This window comes from Phyllobates terribilis, unplaced genomic scaffold (assembly GCF_046119375.1).
Source record: "Phyllobates terribilis strain yellow unplaced genomic scaffold, ASM4611937v1 Scaffold_5__5_contigs__length_657084704, whole genome shotgun sequence".
NCBI lineage: Eukaryota > Metazoa > Chordata > Amphibia > Anura > Dendrobatidae > Phyllobates > Phyllobates terribilis.
Window position 1 is genome coordinate 118,479,187 of NW_027362765.1, and position 25,111 is coordinate 118,504,297.

General features: G+C 43.6%; 1 protein-coding gene across 1 annotated transcript; it reads left to right on the plus strand.

Annotated features, from left to right (window-relative positions):
* On the plus strand, positions 1-24,182 carry LOC141272272 (purine nucleoside phosphorylase-like). Its single transcript, XM_073682804.1, has 6 exons — positions 1-169; positions 11,585-11,748; positions 13,480-13,583; positions 18,513-18,688; positions 19,123-19,313; positions 23,831-24,182. Exons 1-6 carry the CDS (start codon positions 147-149, stop codon positions 24,058-24,060), a joined length of 888 nt encoding a protein of 295 aa, XP_073538905.1. The 5' UTR covers positions 1-146; the 3' UTR covers positions 24,061-24,182.
* Positions 24,183-25,111: the final 929 nt, after the last annotated feature.

Below are 25,111 nucleotides of genomic sequence, written 5' to 3' on the forward strand. Positions count from 1 at the left end.
CACACTATAACCCTAACCCTATGTCTGTCTCGTGCAAATTATTAACTCCAGCCTCAGGTTATTTTAGACATCCTTATATTCCTGGTTAAGAATTAGAATTACAGCAGAAACTACAGACGGCAAGTGAGAAGAGACCCGGGGCAGTAATGCACAGCAAGGAAGACCTCAGGTGAGAGTTCTGCTCTAGGGGTAAAGCATATGGTGATTTAAATGGAGGGCGGTAAATACTTCTCCTGGCTGTCACTATATACAGTGGGGAAAATAAGTAACACTTAAAATGATACACTGCCGATTTTGCAAGTTTTCCCACCTACAAAGAAAGGAGAAGTCTGTAATTTTTATCGTAGGTACACTTTAACTGTGAGAGACAATCTAAAAAAAATCCAGAAAATCACATTGTATGATTTTTACATAATTAATTTGCATTTTATTGCATGAAATAAGTATTTGATACAATAGAAAAACAGAGCTTAATATTTGGTACATAAACCTTTATTTGCAATTACACAGGTCAGACGTTTCCTGTAGTTCTTGACCAAGTCTGCACACACTGCAGCAGGGATTTTGGCCCACTCCTCCATACTGGTCTTCTCCAGATCTTTCAGGTTTCGGGGCTGTCGCTGGGCAACATTGAGTTTCAGTTACCCCCAAAGATTTTCTATTGGGTTCAGGTCTGGAGACTGGCTAGGCCACTCCAGGACCGAAGTGCTTCTTAAGGAGTCATCCCTTAGTTGCCCTGCCTGTGTGTTTCGGGTCATTGTCATGCTGGAAGACCCAGTCACGACCCATCTTCAATGCTCTATCTGAGGGAAGGAGGTTGTTGGACAAAATCTAGTGATACATGACCCCATCTATTCTCCCTTCATTACGGTGCAGTCATCCTGTCCCCTTTGCAGAAAAGCACTCCCAAAGTATGATGTTTCTTCCACTTTGTTGCACGATTGGGACGGTGTTCTTGGGGTTGTACTCCTTCTTCCTCCAAACAAAGTGAGTGGAGTTGATCCCAAAAAGTTCTATTTTGGTCTCATCTGACCACTTGACCTTCTCCCATGCCTCCTCTGGATTATCCAGATGGTCATTGGGGAACTTCAAACGGGCCTGGACATGCGCTGGCCTGAGCAGGGGGACCTTGCATGCCCTACAGGAATTTAATCCATGATGGCGTAATGTGTTACTAATGATAATGTTTAAGACTGTGGTCCCAGCTCTCTTCAGGTCATTGACCAGGTCCTCCTGTGTAGTTCAGGGCTGATTCCTGACCTTTCTCAGAATCATCCTTACCCCACGAGGTGAGATCTTGGATGCAGCCCCAGACCGAGGAAGATTGACAGTCATCTTGTGTTTCTTCCATTTTCTAATAATTGTGCCAACAGTTGTTGCCTTCTCACCAAGCTGCTTGCCTATTGTCCAGTAGCCCATCCCAGCCTTGTGCAGGTCTACAATTTTGTCCCTGGTGTCCTTAGAGAGCTCTTTTCTCTTCGCCATGGTGGAGAGGTTGGAGTGTGACTGATTGAGTTTATACACGTAACGGGTTCAAACAGATGCAATTAATTCAGGTAATGAGTGCAGAGTAGGAGGGCTTCTTAAAGAAAAACTGAGGCTGTGTGCCCACGATCAGGCTATAACAGCGCTTTGGACGCAGCGAAAATACGATCCCGCATGTAAACCCGCATGTCTTCATTGAACACATGCGGAGTTACCGCATCCTATCCATTCTATTGAGGAAATTTCTGTTGCAGAGACTAACGTCTTCGCAACAGAAATTGACATGCTGCGGCTCATAAAGCCGCAGAGTTTACGTGAAGTCAAATAGAAGAACAGTGGCATGGGATTTATAGAAATCCCATCCACTATGCTTCTACTGTACAACGCAGCGTTTTGGACACAGCGCAGGTGAGGTGCGTCCAAAACGCTGCTAAGGCTATGTGCCCATGATGCAGAAATGCTCAGGATTTTTTCCTCAGCGTTGCCGCATCTCCCTGGCAGAAAAAAACGCATGCGGATTGTACATGCGTTTTCCTGCCAGGGACATGCGGAAGTGAAGCGTTCTTCACATGCATTTCCGCATGCGGGTTGTCAAGAGCTTTCCAAGCGATTTTAGCATCACTTGGAAAGTGCTTGACAACTTGGTCACACTATATAAATCCATGCAAACGGCATGAATTTATATACTGTGACCCGAGAGAATGTCAAAAAATAAAATAATAAATCTATACTTACCTTCCGATGGCCCAAGCAGTCTTGATTTCCTCGGTCCCGGCTGCCGGCAGCGGTAGAGTGAAGGACCTGCCGACGTCAGTGTCGCGTGACCCGTCACATGACTCTGACGTCGGCGCAGGTTCTTCATTCCATCGCGAACAGCTGCCAAGCAAGGAGGAGCGCACCGTGCGCAGTCAGAAGGTAAGTATATATTTAGTTTTTATTTTATTCTTTTTTTTACAGTTTTCAATGGTACCCAGGTCCGGAGGAGAGTCTCCTCTTCTCTAGACCTGGGTACCATCTGCACATTAGAACGCATGGAATGAGCATCTACTTATGCAGTGATGCGTAATCCATGCGTTCCAATGCAAGTCAATGGCGGCGAAAACGCAGCACTTCCGCAAAGTAATTGGTAGTGCTGCGTTTTTTTCCGCAATGATAATCCGCAGCGGAAATTTCCGCAGCATCTGCACAGCACATGCGGATTGTCATTGGGGGACATGGCAGGCCTTCTACCATGCGTTTTTTAAGCGTTTCTGCAGCATTTTTGCCGCTGCGGAAACGCTTAAAAAACGCATCGTGGGCACACAGCCCTAATACAGATCGTGGGCACATACCCTAATAGGTCTGTGAGAGACAGAATTCTTGCTGGTTGGTAGGTGATCACATACTTATTTCATGCAATAAAATGCAATTTAATTATTTAAAAATCATACAATGTGATTTTCTGGTTTTTATTTTTAGATTATGTCTCTCACCATAGAAGTGTACCTACAATAAAAATTACAGAACTCTCCTTTCTTTGTAGGTGAGAAAACCAACAAAACCGGCAGTGTATCAAATACTTATTTTCCCCAATGTATAGTCTACTATACAGTACAGACCAAAAGTTTGGACACACCTTCTCATTTAAAGATTTTTCTGTATTTTCTTGACTATGAAAATTGTACATTCACACTGAAGCCATAAAAACTATGAATTAACACATGTGGAATTATATACTTAACAAAAAAGTGTGAAACAACTGAAAATATGTCTTATATTCTAGGTTCTTCAAAGTAACCACCTTTTGCTTTGATGACTGCTTTGCACACTCTTGGCATTCTCTTGATGAGCTTCAAGAGGCAGTCACCGGAAATGGTTTTCACTTCACAGGTGTGCCCTGTCAGGTTTAATAAGTGGGATTTCTTGCCTTATAAATGTGGTTGGGACCATCAGTTGTGTTGTGCAGACGTCTGGTGGATACACAGCTGATAGTCCTACTGAATAGACTGTTAGAATTTGTATTATGGCAAGAAAAAAGCAGCTAAGTAAAGAAAAACGAGTGGCCATCATTACTTTAAGAAATGAAGGTCAGTCAGTCTGAAAAATTTGGAAAACTTTGAAAGTGTCCCCAAGTGCAGTTGCAAAAACCATCAAGCACTACAAAGAAACTGGCTCACATAAGGACCGCCCCAGATAAGGAAGACCAAGAGTCACCTCTGCTTCTGAGGATAAGTTTATCCGAGTCACCAGCCTCAGAAATCGCAGGTTAACAGCAGCTCAGATTATAGACCAGGTCAATGCCACACAGAGTTCTAGCAGCAGACACATCTCTACAACAACTGTTAAGAGGAGACTTTGTGCAGCAGGCCTTCATGGTAAAATAGCTGCTCGGAAACCACTGCTAAGGACAGGCAACAAGCAGAAGAGACTTGTTTGGGCTAAAGAACACAAGGAATGGACATTAGACCAGTGGAAATCTGTGCTTTGGTCTGATGAGTCCAAATTTGAGATCTTTGGTTCCAACCACCGTGTCTTTGTGTGACGCAGAAAAGGTGAACGGATGGACTCTACATGCCTGGTTCCCACCGTGAAGCATGGAGGTGGAGGTGTGATGGTGTGGGGGTGCTTTGCTGGTGACACTGTTGGGGATTTATTCAAAATTGAAGGCATACTGAACCAGCATGGCTACCACAGCATCTTGCAGCGGCATGCTATTCCATCCAGTTTGCGTTTAGTTGGACCATCATTTATTTTTCAACAGGACAATGACCCCAAACACACCTCCAGGCTGTGTAAGGGCTATTTGACCAAGAAGGAGAGTGATGGGGTGCTACGCCAGATGACCTGACCTCCACAGTCACCAGACCTGAACCCAATCGAGATGGTTTGGGGTGAGCTGGACTGCAGAGTGAAGGCAAAAGGGCCAACAAGTGCTAAGCATCTCTGGGAACTCCTTCAAGATTGTTGGAAGACCATTTCCGGTGACTACCTCTTGAAGATCATAAAGAGAATGCCAAGAATGTGCAAAGCAGTCATCAAAGCAAAAGGTGGCTACTTTGAAGAACCTAGAATATAAGACATATTTTCAGTTGTTTCACACTTTTTTGTTAAGTACCGTATATTCCGGCGTATAAGACGACCTGGTGTATAAGACGACACCCCTACTTTCCTGTTAAAATATAGAGTTTAGGATATATTCACCGTATAAAACTACCCCTTTTCCAACGCATACCAAACACCGGTAAAAATTAAAAAAAAACAGATTTGAATTTAACATGGTCCTTTTTTAATTTAAATTCGTATGACATGCAGGTATATAGCAAGAAAACTGTCACTCATAAACATAAGGCATACAACAACAACATTACTATCATCCATTTTCATCAGCGGCATACACCGGTACCCGACAATTTACAACAGAAAGAATAGAGCTTCACACATAGATTAGATAGATAGAAATATGTCAGTCACATATATATGAAGTACAGTGACATTGTTGCTTACTGTACTTGTCATTTAGTGTAAAGGATTTATTAAAAAAAATAATAGTGTTTTCGTGCACCGTCTCTTTAAAAAAGCCGGCCGGCAATTCAGCATCCGTACCCGACAATTTAGAATAGAAGGAATAGAGAATCATACATAGATTAGATAGATAGAAACATGTCAGTCACATATATATGAAGTACAGTGACAGTGTTGCTTACTGTACTTGTCATTTAGTGTAAAGGATTTATTAAAAAAAATAATAGTGTTTTCGTGCACCGTCTCTTTAAAAAAGCCGGCCGGCAATTCAGCATCTGTACCCGACAATTTAGAATAGAAGGAATAGAGAATCATACATAGATTAGATAGATAGAAACATGTCAGTCACATATATATGAAGTACAGTGACAGTGTTGCTTACTGTACTTGTCATTTAGTGTAAAGGATTTATTTAAAAAAATAATAGTGTTTTCATGCACCGTCTCTTTAAAAAAGCCAGCCGGCAATTCAGCATCTGTACCCGACAATTTAGAATAGAAGGAATAGAGAATCATACATAGATTAGATAGATAGAAACATGTCAGTCACATATATATGAAGTACAGTGATAGTGTTGATTACTGTACTTGTCATTTAGTGTAAAGGATTTATTTAAAAAAATAATAGTGTTTTCATGCACCGTCTCTTTAAAAAAGCCGGCCGGCAATTCAGCATCTGTACCCGACAATTTAGAATAGAAGGAATAGAGAATCATACATAGATTAGATAGATAGAAACATGTCAGTCACATATATATGAAGTACAGTGACAGTGTTGCTTACTGTACTTGTCATTTAATGTAAAGGATTTATTTAAAAAAATAATAGTGTTTTCATGCACCGTCTCTTTAAGAAAGCCGGCCGGCAATTCAGCATCTGTACCCGACAATTTAGAATAGAAGGAATAGAGAATCATACATAGATTAGATAGATAGAAACATGTCAGTCACATATATATGAAGTACAGTGACAGTGTTGATTACTGTACTTGTCATTTAGTGTAAAGGATTTATTTAAAAAAATAATAGTGTTTTCATGCACCGTCTCTTTAAAAAAGCCGGCCGGCAATTCAGCATCTGTACCCGACAATTTAGAATAGAAGGAATAGAGCATCACACATAGATTAGATAGATAGAAACATGTCAGTCACATATATATGAAGTACAGTGACAGTGTTGATTACTGTACTTGTCATTTAGTGTTAAAATAAAGGATTTATTTTAAAAAAAATTGGCGTGGGGTTCCCCTTAATTTTAGTCTCTAGCGGAGGTTAAGCAGACAGCTGGGGCAGATGTTTGAAGCCTGGGAAGGGGGTAATACCCACGGAGCTTCCCAGACTACTAATATCAGCCCCCAGCTGAATACCTAGCCTTTACTAGCTATTAAAATGGGGGACCCCCCCAAAAAAATGACGTGGGGTCCCCCCTATTTTAATAGCTAGCAAAGGCTAGGCAGACAGCTGGGGGCTGATATTAATAGCCCAGGAAGGGTGCCATGAATATTGGCCCCCTCCCAGGCTAGAAACACCAGCCGTCAGCCGCCCCAGAAATGGCGCATCCATAGGATGCGCCAACTCTGGCACTTAGCCTCGCTCTTCCACGCTGCCCTGGTGCGGTGGCAGGGGGTAATAGGGCTGGAGTTCATGTCAGCGCCAGCTGCCATGAAGCCCAGGTTAGTAATGATGGGCGTCTATAAGACACCCCCATTACTAACCTACAAAGTGTTAAAAAGAAAAAACACACTACACCCAGAAAAAAATAATTTATTTGAAATAAACCACACCATTTTATTTAATTCTTAGTTTACTAAAAAAAAAAATAGTTACCTTTCCACGTTCCTGCGCTGATCTCCCATGCACAGCTGTCACATCTGGAGATGGTGACAGCTGTGCATGGCTGCTGTAAGCTCACACTGCCGGAAACACGTCCGCTCCCGACAGCGGGAGCCACTGACTGAGGTCACCGGAGTGCATTCAGGCAGCGCAGCTCCGGAGACCTCCTTTACGGCACTGCTGTACCGTGGGAATTTCTCACGATACAGCAGGGCCGTAAAGCAGCTAACCGGAGCAGCACTGCCTGAACTCCGGCGAACCTGCTTATGCAATGACGGGGCTGCTTTACGGCCCCGTCATTCTAGCGGCGGCAGCGGTTCAGAGCGGTCACATTCTATGTGGCTGCTCTGAACTGGAGATCATCGTGGGACACTCGTGGACTACTACGGAGGGGTAAGGATAAGGTTGTTGTTTATTATTTTATATTTTATTACAGGAGATCGATGGCTTCGGGGAATTAGGTGTCTAGGTGAGTATAGGTGTAGTTTTTTATTTTTTACTTTATTTTAGGTGGCGATCGGCGGGGACAGGTAATATATGAACTAATTTATTGTAGGTAACCACTGGCCACCAATGACATGTATTTAACATTTATTGGGGACACAGTAGGGCAATTTATATAGCAGGATCAGGCTGATGGGAACTACTGCTCCCATCGAGCTGATCCTGCTGGCAGGAGTGGACGGGGGACAGACATAGGCCGATGGGAGTAGTAGTGTCACATCGGCCTATGTCTGCCTGCACGCACACACCCGCACACATCGCACAGACACCGCGCACACCCGCAGACATCGCACAGACACCGCACACATCGCACAGACACCGAACACACCCCCAGACATCGCACAGACACCGCGCACACCCGCAGACATCGCACAGACACATCGCACAGACACCGCGCACACCCGCACACACTCGCAGACATCTCACAGACACCGCACACACCCGCAGACATCGCACAGACACCCCACACACACTCGCAGACACACGCACAGACACCCGCACACACCAATCATGACGGGTCTGGGAGGTGAGGCTGACCTGTGAGACCGTGGGAAAGTTCATGTGAGTTCATGCAATGCAGTCAAGCATGAACTCACATGAACCCTCTGAGGGCACCGCGGCGACTTCAAATGAACAGCTGATCGGCATCACCTGATACCTCAGCTGTTCATTTGAAATAACCGGCGGGAAAGCGCAGCACAGAACGGGAAAGCCGGCGGTGAAGTCTTTTCACTGCCGGCTTCCCCGCCCGGGTCCTTCGCTCCCCGCTCCTTTGTGCTGCACTCCCCGCCCGGTCCTAACTTACGATCGGGATGGGAGGTGGCGAGGGGAGCGGAGGATCGGGGTGGGAGGCTGCGGGGAAGCAGTATGGGGATGTGTGATTGTTTAAAAGCCGGCGGCTTTTTACCGCCCGCCGGCTTTTAAACAATCAGGAGAATTCTCCCACGCTGGGATGGCATTCTGATGACAGGCTGGATCTCAGCTGAGCTCTGCCACCAGCTTGTCATCCTTCAGAGACACTGCAAAGCGCAGGCATTATGGGAACTTCTGATTCCGGTATTCGATATTGTAAAAGTATCGGAATTAAGCATCGGAATTAAGATACCGCGAATATCGGCCGATACCCGATATTACAGTATCGGAATGCTCAACACTACTTGTCACAGAAGCGATGCGAACTTCCCAGCTCCGGACACAGCGCAGCGCTTCTGTGACAAGTGAAAGCTGTCGGCACAGAAGCCCTGCGCTGTGTCCGGAGCTGGGAAGACACTGCGATGTGTCAGAAAAGTTCGCTAGGTTCTGTCTGTCTCCGCTGCTGGGAATACGCTGCGCTGTGTCCCAGGCCTGAGAAGACACAGCGCAGCGATGTGTCAGTTTCAGCACAGAAGCGCTGACTGTCTGGACCTACCGCCGCCGTATTTTAACTCCCTCCACCTTATATTAACTCCCACATGGCAGGGATACGGCCACGGCAGCTTATTAACACCCCCAGAGTATCCCCGCATGTCAATTTCTGAAAGTTCAAAAACATTACCGGCGTATAAGACGACCCCAGGCTAGACAGAAGATTTTTCAGTCTTCAAAAGTCGTCTTATACGCCGGAATATACGGTATATAATTCCACATGTGTTAATTCATAGTTTTGATGCCTTCAGTGTGAATGTACAATTTTCATAGTCATGAAAATACAGAAAAATCTTTAAATGAGAAGGTGTGTCCAAACTTTTGGTCTGTACTGTATATATATTCTATATTATACATTCCAGATGAGATCCTAAGGGAAGAGCTTTATAATATATATAATAAAGCACTTTCCTTGGGTGGAGTTGTAGGGATATGGATGAGTGGCCATGAAGAGTGGATCCAGTAGATCCAATCATTATCCAATCTGTAAAAACATCCCAACAAGTGTTAGAATTTCTATTGTCCCAATTGTTTAGGGACTGAATCATTAAAGGGCAAGTGTTTCTGCTAATTTTCTTTAACAGGTAGTATTCATGGAACATGGGGCATTAACAGACAGAGTGGGATGAGACTTAAATGTCTCAAAAAATATTTTGTAAATGTTATTATGTATGATAGAATAGGAGGAAGATTAGGGATAGTGTCACGGGTGTGTCAGAGGTGACAGTCGCCCTGCAGTTGGTTGCAGGAGATCTCTACGTTTGGAATTACAGACATCTTCTTAGAGGTTGGCTGTCCCTAGGACCCATCGGCTACCTCCCTCTGGTTAATTAGCTCCCTGGCCTGGGTGTATATATACCTTGTGTGTCTGAGAGGGAGGTGCCGGCGATATTCATTACTACTTGTGAGGCTTTAGCAAGAGCAGTACTTCATCCTCTCTGGAGCTAGAGGCCATGTGCACATTTGTCTGGAGTCGTCTAAAGCTAAGCAATCTCCCCCTGTTTGTCTACAATTGTTGTCTATAGAGTTTAGTGGAGATCGACTAGTGCTTATCTCCTTCCTTCCCTAGCCTTAGCCATATGCCAGGGAAAGTCAGGGCGAGGCACGCATGCGGCGATTGGTGAAGAGCCAATATAGGGACGGTAGTTGAGACAGGGTGATGCTAGACCAGACTAGGAGGTCTCCACCCCCACTTTCCCTAGTGTCTGGGCTCCCTTTCCCTTTGTGTTACAGTGTCTTTCCCACACCTGGCGTGACAGATAGAGGCTGATGGGAGCAATAAAAACAGGTGTACAGAGCTGTACGATAGGTTGGCGCTCAAGGCAACAGTATATACAAAATGTAACTCTACTGTATTTTGCACAGAATACATTTAAATACTTTATCTTCTTCTTTGTCATGTGCTCACCCCTCCGGTGGGTGCTCTGTATATCCGATAGTCTCCTTCATTTGCTGTTCTGTAGAATTCACTCCATCCTGCAACTTCTTGCCAAGGGCATTCCTCTTGTTTTTCATAATTGTCCCATGAAATTGGCTGTAAAAGGGGCACAGATTATGCAAACATGTCCAAATTAGGGGAATGTACCTTACAATGTTCCATAAATGAGGTGGTAAGTATATGAAGTTAATATATATGGTGCTCATGTGTACAAATCGGGCAAAACCATGGACATGTTCCCCATTACAACCATTCTCCATTTTATTGCTCGCATCAACTATATAATCGGCTTATCCCGTCTGCCTGTCTGTCCAGGAAATCCCGCGTCGCTGATTGGTCCGGCCACGGCCAATCAGCGACGCGGGATTTCAGAACAAGATGGCGGCCGTTAGCGTCTCATCTGCAGCACGGAGGTCAGCGGCGATGTAGCCGGGAGATGACCGGCGCTAGCCGGTCATCTCCCAGCTGCTCGCAGCAGAAGTACCCCGACCGGCGGCCTAGGCGGCGCCGCTCCCCGGTCCTCCCTTCACACTTGCCGTCGGGAAATCAGCGGCCCTAGCCGCTGATCTCCCGACAGTAGCCGCATGGAGGTCAGCGGCGATGCAGCCGGGAGATGACCGGCGCTAGCCAGTCATCTCCCGGCTGCTCGCAGCGGAAGTACCCGCACAGGCAGCGCCGCTCCCCGGTCCTCACTAGCATGGTTCGCTGATTGGTTGCGGCCGCCGGCCAATCAGCGATATTGGCGCAAAATTTAAAACACCGCTGTCCTGACTGATCGCGGCCGGCGGCCGCCACCAATCAGCAACGAGCGCAGTCCGGCCGTGACTTGGCGCCGGATTTGAAACAAGCAGGCCACCGTCGGGAGATCAGCGGCGACGCAGCCGGGAGATGACCGGTGCTAGCCGGTCATCTCCCGGCTGCATCGTAGCAGAAGTACCCCGACCGGCAGCCTTGCTCCCCGGTCCTCCCTTCACACTTGCCATCGGGAGATCAGCGGCCCTAGCCGCTGATCTCCCGACGGTAGCCGCATGGAGGTCAGTGGCGACGCAGCCGGGAGATGACCGGTGCTAGCTGGTCATCTCCCAGCTGCTCGTAGCAAAAGTACCTCGACCGGCGGCCTCGCTCCCCGGTCCTCCCTTCACACTTGCCGTTAGGAGATCAGCGGCCCTAGCCGGTCATCTACCGGCTGCTCGCAGTGGAAGTACCCGCACAGGCAGCGCCGGTCCACACTAACACGGTCCGCTGATTGGCGCCAAATTTAAACACCGCTCTGCTGATTGGTCACGCCGCATACATATTCTAGAATACCCGATGCGTTAGAATCGGGCCACCATCTAGTATTTTCATAATTATCCCACATAATGGCAAAACTCTTCCGCTATAATGTCTGATCCTGGTTGCTTTTTAACACTTACCCAACAGATATGAAGACTGTGAGGAGACGTCTCGGTGGCTCCTGGACCGGATCCAATGTCCTCCAGACATTGCCATCATCTGTGGTACTGGTTTGGGACTCCTGGCAGAGACATTAAGCAGCCACAAAACCTTTAACTACAGCCAGATCCCACATTTTCCAGAAAGTACAGGTGTGTATAAGCCACACATCCTGCGAGTGATTGATGTAAGTCACCATTAGGGCTTGTGCAGATGACCGTTTTAGGTGGACAAGTGCTATCCATGATTTTGACGAATCGCACTAGAACCTATGTTATTTTATGGGGCAGTGCACATGTTCAATTTTTCCTCAGACCGAGTGGCTCAAAAAAAATAAAAATAATAAAATAAAAAATTGCAGCATGCACAATTGGCACTCACCCATTCAGGTCTATGGGTCTGTGAAAAAAAAAATCGGACTGCACTTGGATGTCATCCAACTGCGGTCCGATTTTCACAGTTTGACATCATGGAGAAGGTGGAAAAACTTTTTTTTTTTTAATCTCCATCTCCGAGAAAATCGGTTCCCACTCTGATCAAACTGAGCGGATGGAGAGAGAACGGTCGTCTGCTTCTGCCCTTAGGGTGTGTTTTCATACGTAGCAGATTATCTGCAGCTATTCCATCAGGATTTTGTTAGGATATATTTGAGAAATTCCAGCTAAGTGATTGCGATTTGGAAAAATCTCATGCAAGCGCTGCAGGATTTGGAGTTGCAAATATTGTATTTTTTTTTTATGTCAATTTATGCTGTGTATTTTCTGAGGATCTATTGCGGTTATTAGCACATTGACTTGAATGAAGTTTGTAAAATCCACAGAATTTTATATTTATCAATCTTTCCAACGTTTCCACTTATTTCCCAGTTATCACCTTTTTTTAATTACATCTTTATTTGGCCTTCTCAGGACAAATCCGCAGTTGGAATTTCGCAATGATTTTTGCACATACCTGTTGCAAAATCCCGGAAAAAATCTACATAAATTACTCCAGATTAGCGGCTGCGGAAAATGTGCGGATTTCTGGCACAACACTGTGGAAGTAGTGCGCAGAAATTCTGCAATGATTGGACAAACCGAGGGGTATTTGTACACATAGGTGGGAGTTGTATACACTAACGTGCAACAGTTTTCAGGTTCCGACTTTTTTAGATTTCAATGAAAATTTTCGTTTCTACTCTGCTCGTTGTACTTTTTTGAAAAGTGGGTGAGTTTAGTGTGAAAGGTGAGGTCATCCGAGTATAACTACATTGAAAATTGGTGTAAATAAATGCCAAGGTCTATGCCAGTCCAATTTGTGGTGCATGGACAGCCCCCGATGTGCCAAATGTATTGATAGGACAATGTCTACAAGGAGTTTGTATGTTCTCCCTGTGTTTGCGTGGGTTTCCTCCGGGTTCCCCGGTTTCCTCCCACACTCCAAAGACATACTGATAGGGAATGTAGACTGTGAGCTCCAATGGGGACAGTGCCCGTAATGTCTGTAAAGCACTGTGGAGTTAATGGCACTATATAAGTAAAATAAAAAAATAAAAAAATAAATAAATAGGCATGCTTGCTCCAGTGGGTTTCTCTAAAATACCAGTTTAGGTAAATTGCCCCAGTGTTTTCTGCAGGATGGCTGTGTACCTTCTGCTTGTTAGGAACATAAAACAAAAACTGCAGAAACAGCAGGTAAAACCTCTTTCATGTAAAGGAACTCTTCCTAGTCACCATATTCTGGTACGACATTAAAAAAACAACGCGTTTAGGAATCTGTGAAATGGGAGGTGACAACCCCTAGTGGGAGCGGCAGACACAGTCACATTAGTTGTCACCCAGTTTTCCCAAGTGATGTACCTGATGGATTTCTTTTCTTCTGCGCTGACTCTTCTTTTATTTCAGTGGTGGGACACTCGGGGCAGCTGGTGTTTGGCAATCTGCAGGGCAAGTCATGCGTCTGTATGAAAGGCCGATTCCATGTGTATGAAGGATATCCCTTGTGGAAAGTAAGACCTGAGATCTCCGCATGTGACAACTTCCTGATCTGCTGTGTGTTATACCGTTACCCGCTTGCCCTAAAGACCGGTTGTGTAACGCCACTCCTTCTTACAGGGCAGCTGTTGCGTTGTGTGACCGCTGCTGGGCTGCTGGTCTTCCTTTGCATGTGTCAGCACAGGGTCAATCCAGAATGGCTGTCAGTCCGGCTACTAGGGATATGCTACCTAACAACCAGCATCATGTCAAAGGGCTTGTCAGGCAGCAGAGCCCTAGCCACCGAAGGTCGAATACGAGCAAGGAACCTTGGGAGGAATTTAGGCCACTCTGCAATGACAAGTTCCTGAACAGCAAAACTTCCTGATCGCCCCTGTGCTCATAATGCACTTTATCATAGTCCCACAATAACAATATTATACCACTACAGTTAGGTGGAGAACCCTGCACAGTGCCACTCCTCTTATCCAGTATAGACAACGCACAGTGCCACTCCTCTTATCCTGTATATATGGACACCACACAGTACCACTTCTCTTATCCTGTATATATGGACACCACACAGTACTACTCCTCTTATTCTGTATGTATGGACACGGCACAGTACTACTTCTCTTATTCTGTATATATGGACACCACACAGTACTACTCCTCTTATCCTGTATATATGGACTCTGCACAGTACCACTTCTCTTATCCTTTATATATGGACACCACACAGTACTACTCCTCTTATCCTGTATGTATGGACACCACACAGTACTACTTCTCTTATCCTGTATATATGGACACCGCACAGCACCACTTCTCTTATTCTGTATATATGGACACTGCACAGTACCAATTCTCTTATTCTGTATGTATGGACCCAACACACAGTGCCACTTCTCTTATTCTGTATATATGGACAGCGCACAGTACCACTTCTCTTATTCTGTATATATGGACACCACACAGTACTACTTCTCTTATCCTGTATATATGGAAACCGCACAGTGCCACTTCTCTTATTCTGTATATATGGACACCACACAGTACCACTTCTCTTATCCTGTATATATGGACACCACACAGTACTACTTCTCTTATTCTGTATATATGGACACCACACAGTACTACTCCTCTTATCCTGTATGTATGGACACGGCACAGTACTACTTCTCTTATCCTGTATATATGGACACCACACAGTACTACTTCTCTTATCCTGTATATATGGACACCGCACAGTGCCACTCCTCTTATCCTGTATATATGGACACCACACAGTACTACTTCTCTTATCCTGTATATATGGACACCGCACAGTGCCACTTCTCTTATTCTGTATATATGGACACCACACAGTACTACTCCTCTTATCCTGTATATATGGACACCGCACAGTGCCACTCCTCTTATCCTGTATATATGGACACCACACAGTACTACTTCTCTTATCCTGTATATATGGACACCGCACAGTGTCACTCCTCTTATCCTGTATATATGGACACCACACAGTACTACTTCTCTTATCCTGTATATATGGACACCACACAGTGCCACTCCTCTTATTCTGTATATATGGACACCACACAGTACTACTCCTCTTATCCTGTACATATGGACACCACACAGTACTACTCCTCTTATCCTGTATATATGGACACCACACAGTACTACTCCTCGTATCCTGTATATATGGACACCGCACAGTGCCACTTCTCTTACTCTGTATATATGGACACCACACAGTACTACTCCTCTTATCCTGTATATATGGACACCGCACAGTGCCACTTCTGTTATTCTGTATATATGGACACCACACAGTGCCACTTCTCTTACTCTGTATATATGGACACCACACAGTACTACTCCTCTTATCCTGTACATATGGACACCACACAGTACTACTCCTCTTATCCTGTATATATGGACACCACACATTACCACTTCTCTTATTCTGTATATATGGACACTGCACAGTACAACTTTTATTATCCTGTATACATGGACACAGCACAGTACTACTCCTCTTATCCTGTATATATGGACACCGCACAGTGCCACTCCTCTTATCCTGTATATATGGACACCACACAGTACTGCTCCTCTTATCCTGTATATATGGACACCGCACAGTGCCACTTCTGTTATTCTGTATATATGGACACCACACAGTGCCACTTTTCTTATTCTGTATATATGGACACCACACAGTACTACTCCTCTTATCCTGTACATATGGACACCACACAGTACTACTCCTCTTATCCTGTATATATGGACACCACAAAGTACTACTCCTCTTATCCTGTATATATGGACAACACACAGTACAACTTTTCTTATCCTGTATATATGGACACCGCACAGTACAACTTCTCTTATTCTGTATATATGGACCCCGTACAGTACCATTTCTCTTATTCTGTATATATGGACCCAGCACAGTACCATTTCTCTTATTCTGTATATATGGACACCGCACAGTACCACTTCTCTTATTCTGTATATATGGACACTGCACAGTACTACTTCTCTTATCCTGTATATATGGACACTGCACAGTACCACTTCTCTTATTTTGTATATATGGATGCTGCACAGTACCACTTCACTTATTCTGTATATATGGACACTGCACAGTACCACTCCTCTTATTCTGTATATATGGACACTGCACAGTACCACTTCTCTTATTCTGTATATATGGACGCTGCACAGTACCACTTCTCTTATTCTGTATATATGGACGCTGCACAGTACCACTTCTCTTATTCTGTATATATGGAAGCAGCGCAGTACCACTTCTCTTATTCTGTATATATGGATACAGCACAGTACCACTTCTCTTATTCTGTATATATGGATACTGCACAGTACCACTTCTCTTATTCTGTATATATGGATACTGCACAGTACCCCTTCTCGTATTCTACAGTACAGACCAAACTTTTGGACACACCTTCTCATTTAAAGATTTTTCTGTATTTTCATGACTTTGAAAATTGTACATTTACACTGAAGGCATCAAAACTATGAATTAACACATGTGGAATTATATACTTAACAAAAAAGTGTGAAACAACTGAAAATATGTCTTATATTCTAGGTTCTTCAAAGTAGCCACCTTTTGCTTTGATGACTGCTTTGCACACTCTTGGCATTCTCTTGATGAGCTTCAAGAGGTAGTCACCGGAAATGGTTTTCACTTCACAGGTGTGCCCTGTCAGGTTTAATAAGTGGGATTTCTTGCCTTATAAATGGGGTTGGGACCATCAGTTGTGTTGTGCAAAAGTCTGGTGGATACACAGCTGATAGTCCTACTGAATAGACTGCTAGAATTTGTATTATGGCAAGAAAAAAGCAGCTAAGTAAAGAAAAACGAGTGGCCATCATTACTTTAAGAAATGAAGGTCAGTCAGCGAGAAAAATTGGGAAAACTTTGAAAGTGTCCCCAAGTGCAGTTGCAAAAACCATCAAGCGCTACAAAGAAACTGGCTCACATGAGGACCATCCCAGGAAAGGAAGACCAAGAGTCACCTCTGCTTCTGAGGATAAGTTTATCCGAGTCACCAGCCTCAGAAATCGCAGGTTAACAGCAGCTCAGATTACAGACCAGGTCAATGCCACACAGAGTTCTAGCAGCAGACACATCTCTTCAACAACTCTTAAGAGGAGACTTTGTGCAGCAGGCCTTCATGGTAAAATAGCTGCTAGGAAACCACTGCTAAGGACAGGCAACAAGCAGAAGAGACTTGTTTGGGCTAAAGAACACAAGGAATGGACATTAGACCAGTGGAAATCTGTGCTTTGGTCTCATGAGTCCAAATTTGAGATCTTTGGTTCCAACCACCGTGTCTTTGTGCGATGCAGAAAAGGTGAACGGATGGACTCTACATGCCTGGTTCCCACCGTGAAGCATGGAGGAGGAGGTGTGATGGTGTGGGGGTGCTTTGCTGGTGACACTGTTGGGGATTTATTCAAAATTGAAGGCATACTGAACCAGCATGGCTACCACAGCATCTTGCAGCGGCATGCTATTCCATCCGGTTTGCGTTTAGTTGGACCATCATTTATTTTTCAACAGGACAATGACCACAAACACACCTCCAGGCTGTGTAAGGGCTATTTGACCAAGACGGAGAGTGATGGGGTGCTACGCCAGATGACCTGGCCTCCACAGTCACCAGACCTGAACCCAATCGAGATGGTTTGGGGTGAGCTGGACCACAGAGTGAAGGCAAAAGGGCCAACAAGTGCTAAGCATCTCTGGGAACTCCTTCAAGATTGTTGGAAGACCATTTCCGGTGACTACCTCTTGAAGCTCATCAAGAGAATGCCAAGAGTGTGCAAAGCAGTCATCAAAGCAGAAGGTGGCTACTTTGAAGAACCTAGAATATAAGACATATTTTCAGTTGTTTCACACTTTTTTGTTAAGTGTATAATTCCACATGTGTTAATTCATAGTTTTGATGCCTTCAGTGTGAATGTACAATTTTCATAGTCATGAAAATACAGAAAAATCTTTAAATGAGAAGGCGTGTCCAAACTTTTGGTCTGTACTGTCTATATATGGACACTGCACAGCACCACTTCTCTTACCCTGTATATATAGACACAGCACAATATCACTTCTTCTGTATATCTGGATATTGCACAATACCAATTCTCTCATTCTGTATGTATATGTACAGATAATACTGTGGACTGTTCGGTACCACCAAGTAAGTTGTTTTGCTTAGTATATCTATATTTTATATGTATTACACGGCGCTGCTTCCTTATAATTACGGGTACAGCAATTCATTCTCATGATTTGCACACACAGATAATTGCACAGCACAGTATCACTTCCAAGGTACAGTTTATTCCTTGAATGTACAAGAAGATTCAGCACTGTATTTATTACCTTTATCCTCTCAGTCCGTGACATTCTGGCAATCTCGCTGCAGGTCACTTTCCCAATCAGAGTGTTTAAGTTGCTGGGAGTAAAGGTCTTGATGGTGACAAATGCGGCTGGGTCGCTCTGTGAGACGTACAGGCCGGGAGACCTGATGATAATCCGGGATCACATCAACATGCCAGGACTGGCCGCTCTGAACCCTCTAAGAGGACCCAACGATGAGAGGTGACCACCGAGGGGGTGATCTAAACTAGTAATGAACTACAAGTTCCAGCATGCCTACACAGCTTTTGCTTGGCACTATTCAAAACCTGGAGAGTAAAAATAAAATGTATAGATAAGATCTAAAGATATATTGCACTTTACATATGTTACCTTATAATAATATCAAGATATTGTAAAGAGGTTCTGAAGCAGCAGAAGTAAATGTACCATGCTTTGAATCACACCTGATGCAGAATTACTTTCATATTAATTCTTCTTTTAAAATAGGCAGCAACTGCAGTGTATATGGTGATGTACCATACACTAGTAAGAAAAATTTATTATATATTGGATGTATAATACACGGACACAGCTGCTGCTTCAGAATCTCTTTGACAACATTTCCTTCAAGCACGGTCTATTGAGGAGTAAGATATTCTTGAATTCTCTTGCAGGTTTGGCCCACGGTTTCCCTCCCTCTGGGACACGTATGATCGCGACCTGCGTATCACTGCTCTCGAGATCGCCCAAAAGCTCGGTCAAGCGGATCTCACCCATGAAGGCGTTTACTGCATGGTGGGGGGGCCAAACTTTGAGTCAGTTGCAGAAGCCAGATTTCTACAGAGACTGGGGGCAGATGCTGTAGGTAAGTGAAATAAGGATGGGAAGCATTACATATATGATTATTATAATACTGACCCTGTGTACAAGAATATAACTACTATAATACTGCCCCTATGTACAAGAATATAACTACTATAATACTGCCCCTATGTACTATAATGGACATAGGAAGCAGTATTATAGAAGTTATATTCTTGTACATAGAGGGCAGTATTATAATAGTTATATTCCTGTACATGGGAGCAGTATTATAGTAGTTATATTCTTGTACATAGGGGGCAGTATTATAGTAGTTATATTCTTATACATAGGGGGCAGTATTATAGTAGATATATTCTTGTACATAGGGTGCAGTATTATAGTAGTTATATTCTTATACATAGGGGGCAGTATTATAGTAGGTATATTCTTATACATAGAGGGCAGTATTATAGTAGTTATATTCTTATACATAGGAGCAGTATTTTAGTAGTTATATTCTTGTACATAGGGGACAGTATTATAGTAGTTATATCCTTGTACATAGGAGGCAGTATTATAGTAGTTATATTCTTGTATATAGGGGGCAGTATTATAGTAGTTATATTCTTATACATAGGGAGCAGTATTATAGTAGTTATATTCTTGTATATAGGGGCAGTATTATAGTAGTTATATTCTTGTATATAGGGGGCAGTATTATAGTAGTTATATTATTGTACATAGGAGCAGTATTATAGTAGTTATATTCTTGTATATAGGGGGCAGTATTATAGTAGTTATATTCTTATACATAGGGAGCAGTATTATAGTAGTTATATTCTTGTATATAGGGGCAGTATTATAGTAGTTATATTCTTGTACATAGGGGGCAGTATTATAGTAGTTATATTCTTGTACATAGGGGCAGTATTATAGTAGTTATATTCTTGTACATAGGAGGCAGTATTATAGTAGTTATATTCTTATACATAGTGAACAGTATTATAGTAGTTATATTCCTGTATATGGGAGCAGTATTATAGTAGTTATATTCTTGTACATAGGGGGCAGTATTATAGTAGTTATATTCTTGTATATAGTGGGCAGTATTATAGTAGTTATATTCTTGTACATAGAGGGCAGTATTTTATATTCTTGTACATAGGGGGCAGTATTATAGTAGTTATATTCTTGTACATAGGGGGCAGTATTATAGTAGTTATATTCTTGTACATAGGAGGCAGTATTATAGTAGTTATATTCTTGTACATAGAAGGCAGTATTATACTAGTTATATTCTTGTACATAGGGGGCAGTATTATAGTAGTTATATTCTTGTATATAGTGGGCAGTATTATAGTAGTTATATTCTTGTACATAGAGGGCAGTATTTTATATTCTTGTACATAGGGGGCAGTATTATAGTAGTTATATTCTTGTACATAGGGGGCAGTATTATAGTAGTTATATTCTTGTACATAGAGGGCAGTATTTTATATTCTTGTACATAGGGGGCAGTATTATAGTAGTTATATATTTCTACATAATGGGCAGTATTATAGTAGTTTTATAACATGATAATTAGTCTTTTTCTCGCTCGTGCTCCTATTAGAACACCGTTCCCCCTTTGGAGCATTACGGCTGTGTACACAAGAATATTGCCCAGCTTTATTACTTCTTATACAGGAAGCTCTATGATTTATGCTCAGGTTTGTGTGGCAGATAACACAGCTTTTCAGAGTACGTGCCTACGATCCGTATTTGCAGCATTTTGGATGCAGCTCACCAGCGCTGCGTCCAAAACGCTGCGTTCTACAGTAGAAGCATAGTGGATGGATTTATAGAAATCCCACGCCCACTGTGCTTCTATTTGATGCCACGTAAACTAACCGGCAGCGTGGCTTCACGAGCCACAGCATTTCAATTTCCGTTGCGGAGACGCTTGTCAAAGCAACAGAAATTTCCCCAACTGAATGTATAGGATGTGGTACCGCCGCATGTGTACAATGAATACATGCAGATTTACCTGCGTGATTGGACGCAGCGAAAATACACTGCTATAGCCTGATCGTGGGCACATAGCCTCAGTCTACTGCGAAATGCACCATTGTGCTGCAGCCCAGATTTCATTTAAAGGGAATCTGTCAGCAGGTTTTTGCTATGCAATCTGAAGACAACAGGAGATGAAACTCGGAATTCAGGGATATTCCATTTAAGTGTAGTTTTGACAAAGGGTTTCCTGGGACACCCCATATCCATTTGCACAGAGGCACTTCAGGAATATCAGTATAACAGGGCTTCCCAAATCATTCAGTAGGGATTAATTGATTTTGGTGTCTCTTCTGAGAACTGTCTCTTCTGGACAGCGCGCTCTGATGTCAAGGCTGAACATAATAAACAGTCTGTGTGGACAATGACCCTGTACAGTGCAGAAAGAGAAAGTAATCTGTCACTTATGTGGGTCCTATGGATGACACTGCTATGGCAGCACTGTGGTGATCATTGTTATGGGGGCACTATAGAATGGCAGCGCCATGACTGAAGCTGTTATGGGGCACTGTAGTGTCAGTATTATGTGGGTACTGTGGCTGTCTTGGTTATTGATGTTTTATGATGGTCGCTGTTATGGAGGTACTGCGACTGGTACTGTTATGGGGGCCCTGTAACTATGCCCATTATAAAGGCCCTCGGCACTGTTATAGCTGCACTATAGGGTCACTGTTATAGGAGAATTATGGCGTGACTGCATGAGGGTACTGTGGCTAGTACCACAGGGGCAATGTAGTTATGACCATTATGGGGGCATTGTGGTTGACTCTGTTATAGCAGTATTGTGGAAAGCACTTTTACACTGTTATTCTCACAGGGCCACTGTATCTATCACCTTTATGGGGGCATTGTAGATTATGGTGGCTCTTTTATGGTTTTATGGAACATTATGAATTACGCTAATATGGTGGCATTGTAATGGCTGTACTATAGTGTCACCATTAGGGGGCATTATAGAGTTAAGAGCGTACTGTGGGTGCTTCCGTTACAGGAGCACTGTAGCTGTGGACATTATGGAGGGTTATGGATGACCTTGTTATGGTGGCACTGTTATAGCTGTACTATAGCGATACTGTATGGGGACACTACCGCGTCTCTGCTATGGGGTATGGCTGGTACTGTTACAGGGGCACTGTTGCTGTGGCCATAATTGGGCAGTGTAGATGGCACTGTTATGACTTCTGCGTATGCTCAGTCTTTTTGAACTTCTTTTAACATCTTCAAGATTCCAAAGCAGTGAAGCGACTAAAAGAAGTGACTGGTAAATCCTTCAGGTGGCTACTGACTGGTAGCCGCTCACTAGTGTGCACATACCGTTTAAGAAAAAATAAAGCTCCAGAAAAATGATCAAAAAGACGCCAAAGACCCTTCAGGAAAAACACAGCCGGCGTTTTCCTGAAGGGTCTTCTACTTCAAAAGTTCAACAGGTGTCTAAAAGATACTGTGTGAACATACCCTTAAGGGGGGGGGGGGGGGGGGTGGAGTGTGGTGGTGTGTGGATACTGTAGCAGGCTTCGTGTGTGAACAGTGCTCTCAAACCCAAGTCTGCAATAGTAAATTTACAATTTCAGTCCCATTTTTGTTAAAAATTCACTGCCCCATCTGGGAGGGTGAGATCAATCATATATAAAGGCCACAACTTCTAAAAAGTGCAATCACTGCAGAGGCACAACAGCCCTGCATTATAACATACCGGTGTACCCCATACAGTTAACCATGGGAGTGAAACTAATGAGTGCCCCCTACAGCTGGCACACATTATTACTGCACACTAGTATACATCATATACGAGGAGGGCAGCGTGAGACCATAAAATACTGGGATTGTGGGACTATTCGTGTGTACAGTGGATTCCTTATAAATGACACTGAGCTCTATGTACGAGCCGAGGGCTTCAAAGATCAATTCTGGCAGAATGAATACCAGCACACCGAAAACGTTCATGTCTGAGGGTTTGATACATTGTATCTGGCCTGGACAATCCACCAGACTGCTACTTTACACAAGTACCCTGCAATAAATCAATAAACCGCAATAGTGCATGAAAATAATATAGGGTACTTATTTTGATCAAAATTATGTTAACTAATACAAAAGCCATCCTACCTCACCACGGTGATCCTATTTGGGACAGTCCTAACTCTAATATTTAAAACTCAAATAGGGTCACCATGACAAGGTGGGATGGCTTTTGTATTATTTTGAACAAAATTATGTTAACTAAGTACCATATATTATTTTCATGCACTATTGCGGTTTATTTATTTATTGCAGGGTACTTGTGTATTGTGTTTCTGTCTTTGTTTTTTTTTTTGCTGCTTAATGGCCATGTGTGAATATGATCTTACATGCTGCATGCACACCAATTTACATTCCAGTTCATTTTTTCATTTCATTTTTTTTCAGACTGATACATTGTAGCAAACACTCCAGGAGAGGAGATTAGTGCTGCTGATGTGTCTAGACACGATACAATTGTAACAAACCCTCAGCTGTGAGAAGTCAGATTTTTACTCTTCTCCTCACCAGGTATGAGTACTGCCCCAGAAGTGGTGGTGGCGAAGCATTGTGGGATGCGAGTATTCGGTCTCTCGCTGATCACTAACCGGGTGTCGCAGGCGTACGAGATGCAGGAGTCGGTGAATCACAGCAGTGTCCTGGAGGTGGGGAAGCAGCGCTCGCAGCTCCTGCAGATGCTCATCTCCGACCTGGTCAGAAGCATCCAATTCCAGGAGGAGAGCCAAGAGCCGGCGGCCTGAGGGGGCACCAAGTACTGCCACACTAGTGACGCCTGGCAGATCATTACCTGCCAGGGACTACAGCACCCATCGTGTCATATTCTGCTGTATAATCATTCAGAAATAAAAGGTGATGATTAGAAGGTTTACTGTGATTTCTATATATCAGAGACACACTACAACCCCCATCAGAAGCCTCTGTGTCTATCTATATCATAGAAACACTACAACCCCCATCATAGGCCTCTGAGTTTATCATAGAAACACTACAACCTCCATCGGGAGCCTCTGTGTCTACCTCTATCATATAAACACTACAACCCCCATCAAGAGCCTGTGTCTACCACTATCATAGAAACACTACAACCCCCATCAGGAGCCTCTGAGTCTATCATAGAAACACTACAACCCCCATCAAGAGCCTGTGTCTATCACTATCATAGAAACACTACAACCCCCATCAAGAGCCTGTGTCTACCACTATCATAGAAACACTACAACCCCCATCAGGAGCCTCTGAGTCTACTTCTATCATAGAAACACTAAAACCCCCATCAGGAGCCTCTGTGTCTACTTCTATCATAGAAACACTAAAACCCCCATCAGGAGCCTCTGTGTCTACTTCTATCATAGAAACACTACAACCCCTATCAAGAGCCTGTGTCTACCACTATCATAGAAACACTACAACCCCAATCAGGAGCCTCTGAGTCTATCATAGAAACACTACAACCCCCATCAGGAGCCTCTGTGTCTATCAAAGAAACACTACAACCCCCATCAAGAGCCTTTTCCTTTGTGGCTACCTCTATCATAGAAACACTGCAACCCCCATCAAAAACATCTATCTCTATCAAAGAATCACAGAGGAATGCACAATACAGCTCCCATCATGAACTACTAAATCTATTATGTGAGATAATGTTGGTCGAGATGAGTATATAAGCCCATTGCGTGATACTGTCTGCTAAGCTGCTGTATCTAAGCCTATCATGCATGATACTTTGTGCCAACCTTTTCATCTAAGCCTCCTGTGCCTGATAATGTCTCCTGAGCAGTGTATCTAAGCCTG

What these genes read in the sequence shown, in the direction of transcription:
- LOC141272272 (XM_073682804.1), top strand. Translation starts at nt 147, where the DNA reads ATGCACAGCAAGGAAGACCTCAG. An exon ending in CACAGCAAGGAAGACCTCAG is followed by an intron (nt 170 to 11,584) that starts GTGAGAGTTCTG and finishes CTTACCCAACAG; the next exon opens with ATATGAAGACTGTGAGGAGA. An exon ending in ACTGGGGGCAGATGCTGTAG is followed by an intron (nt 19,314 to 23,830) that starts GTAAGTGAAATA and finishes TCTCCTCACCAG; the next exon opens with GTATGAGTACTGCCCCAGAA.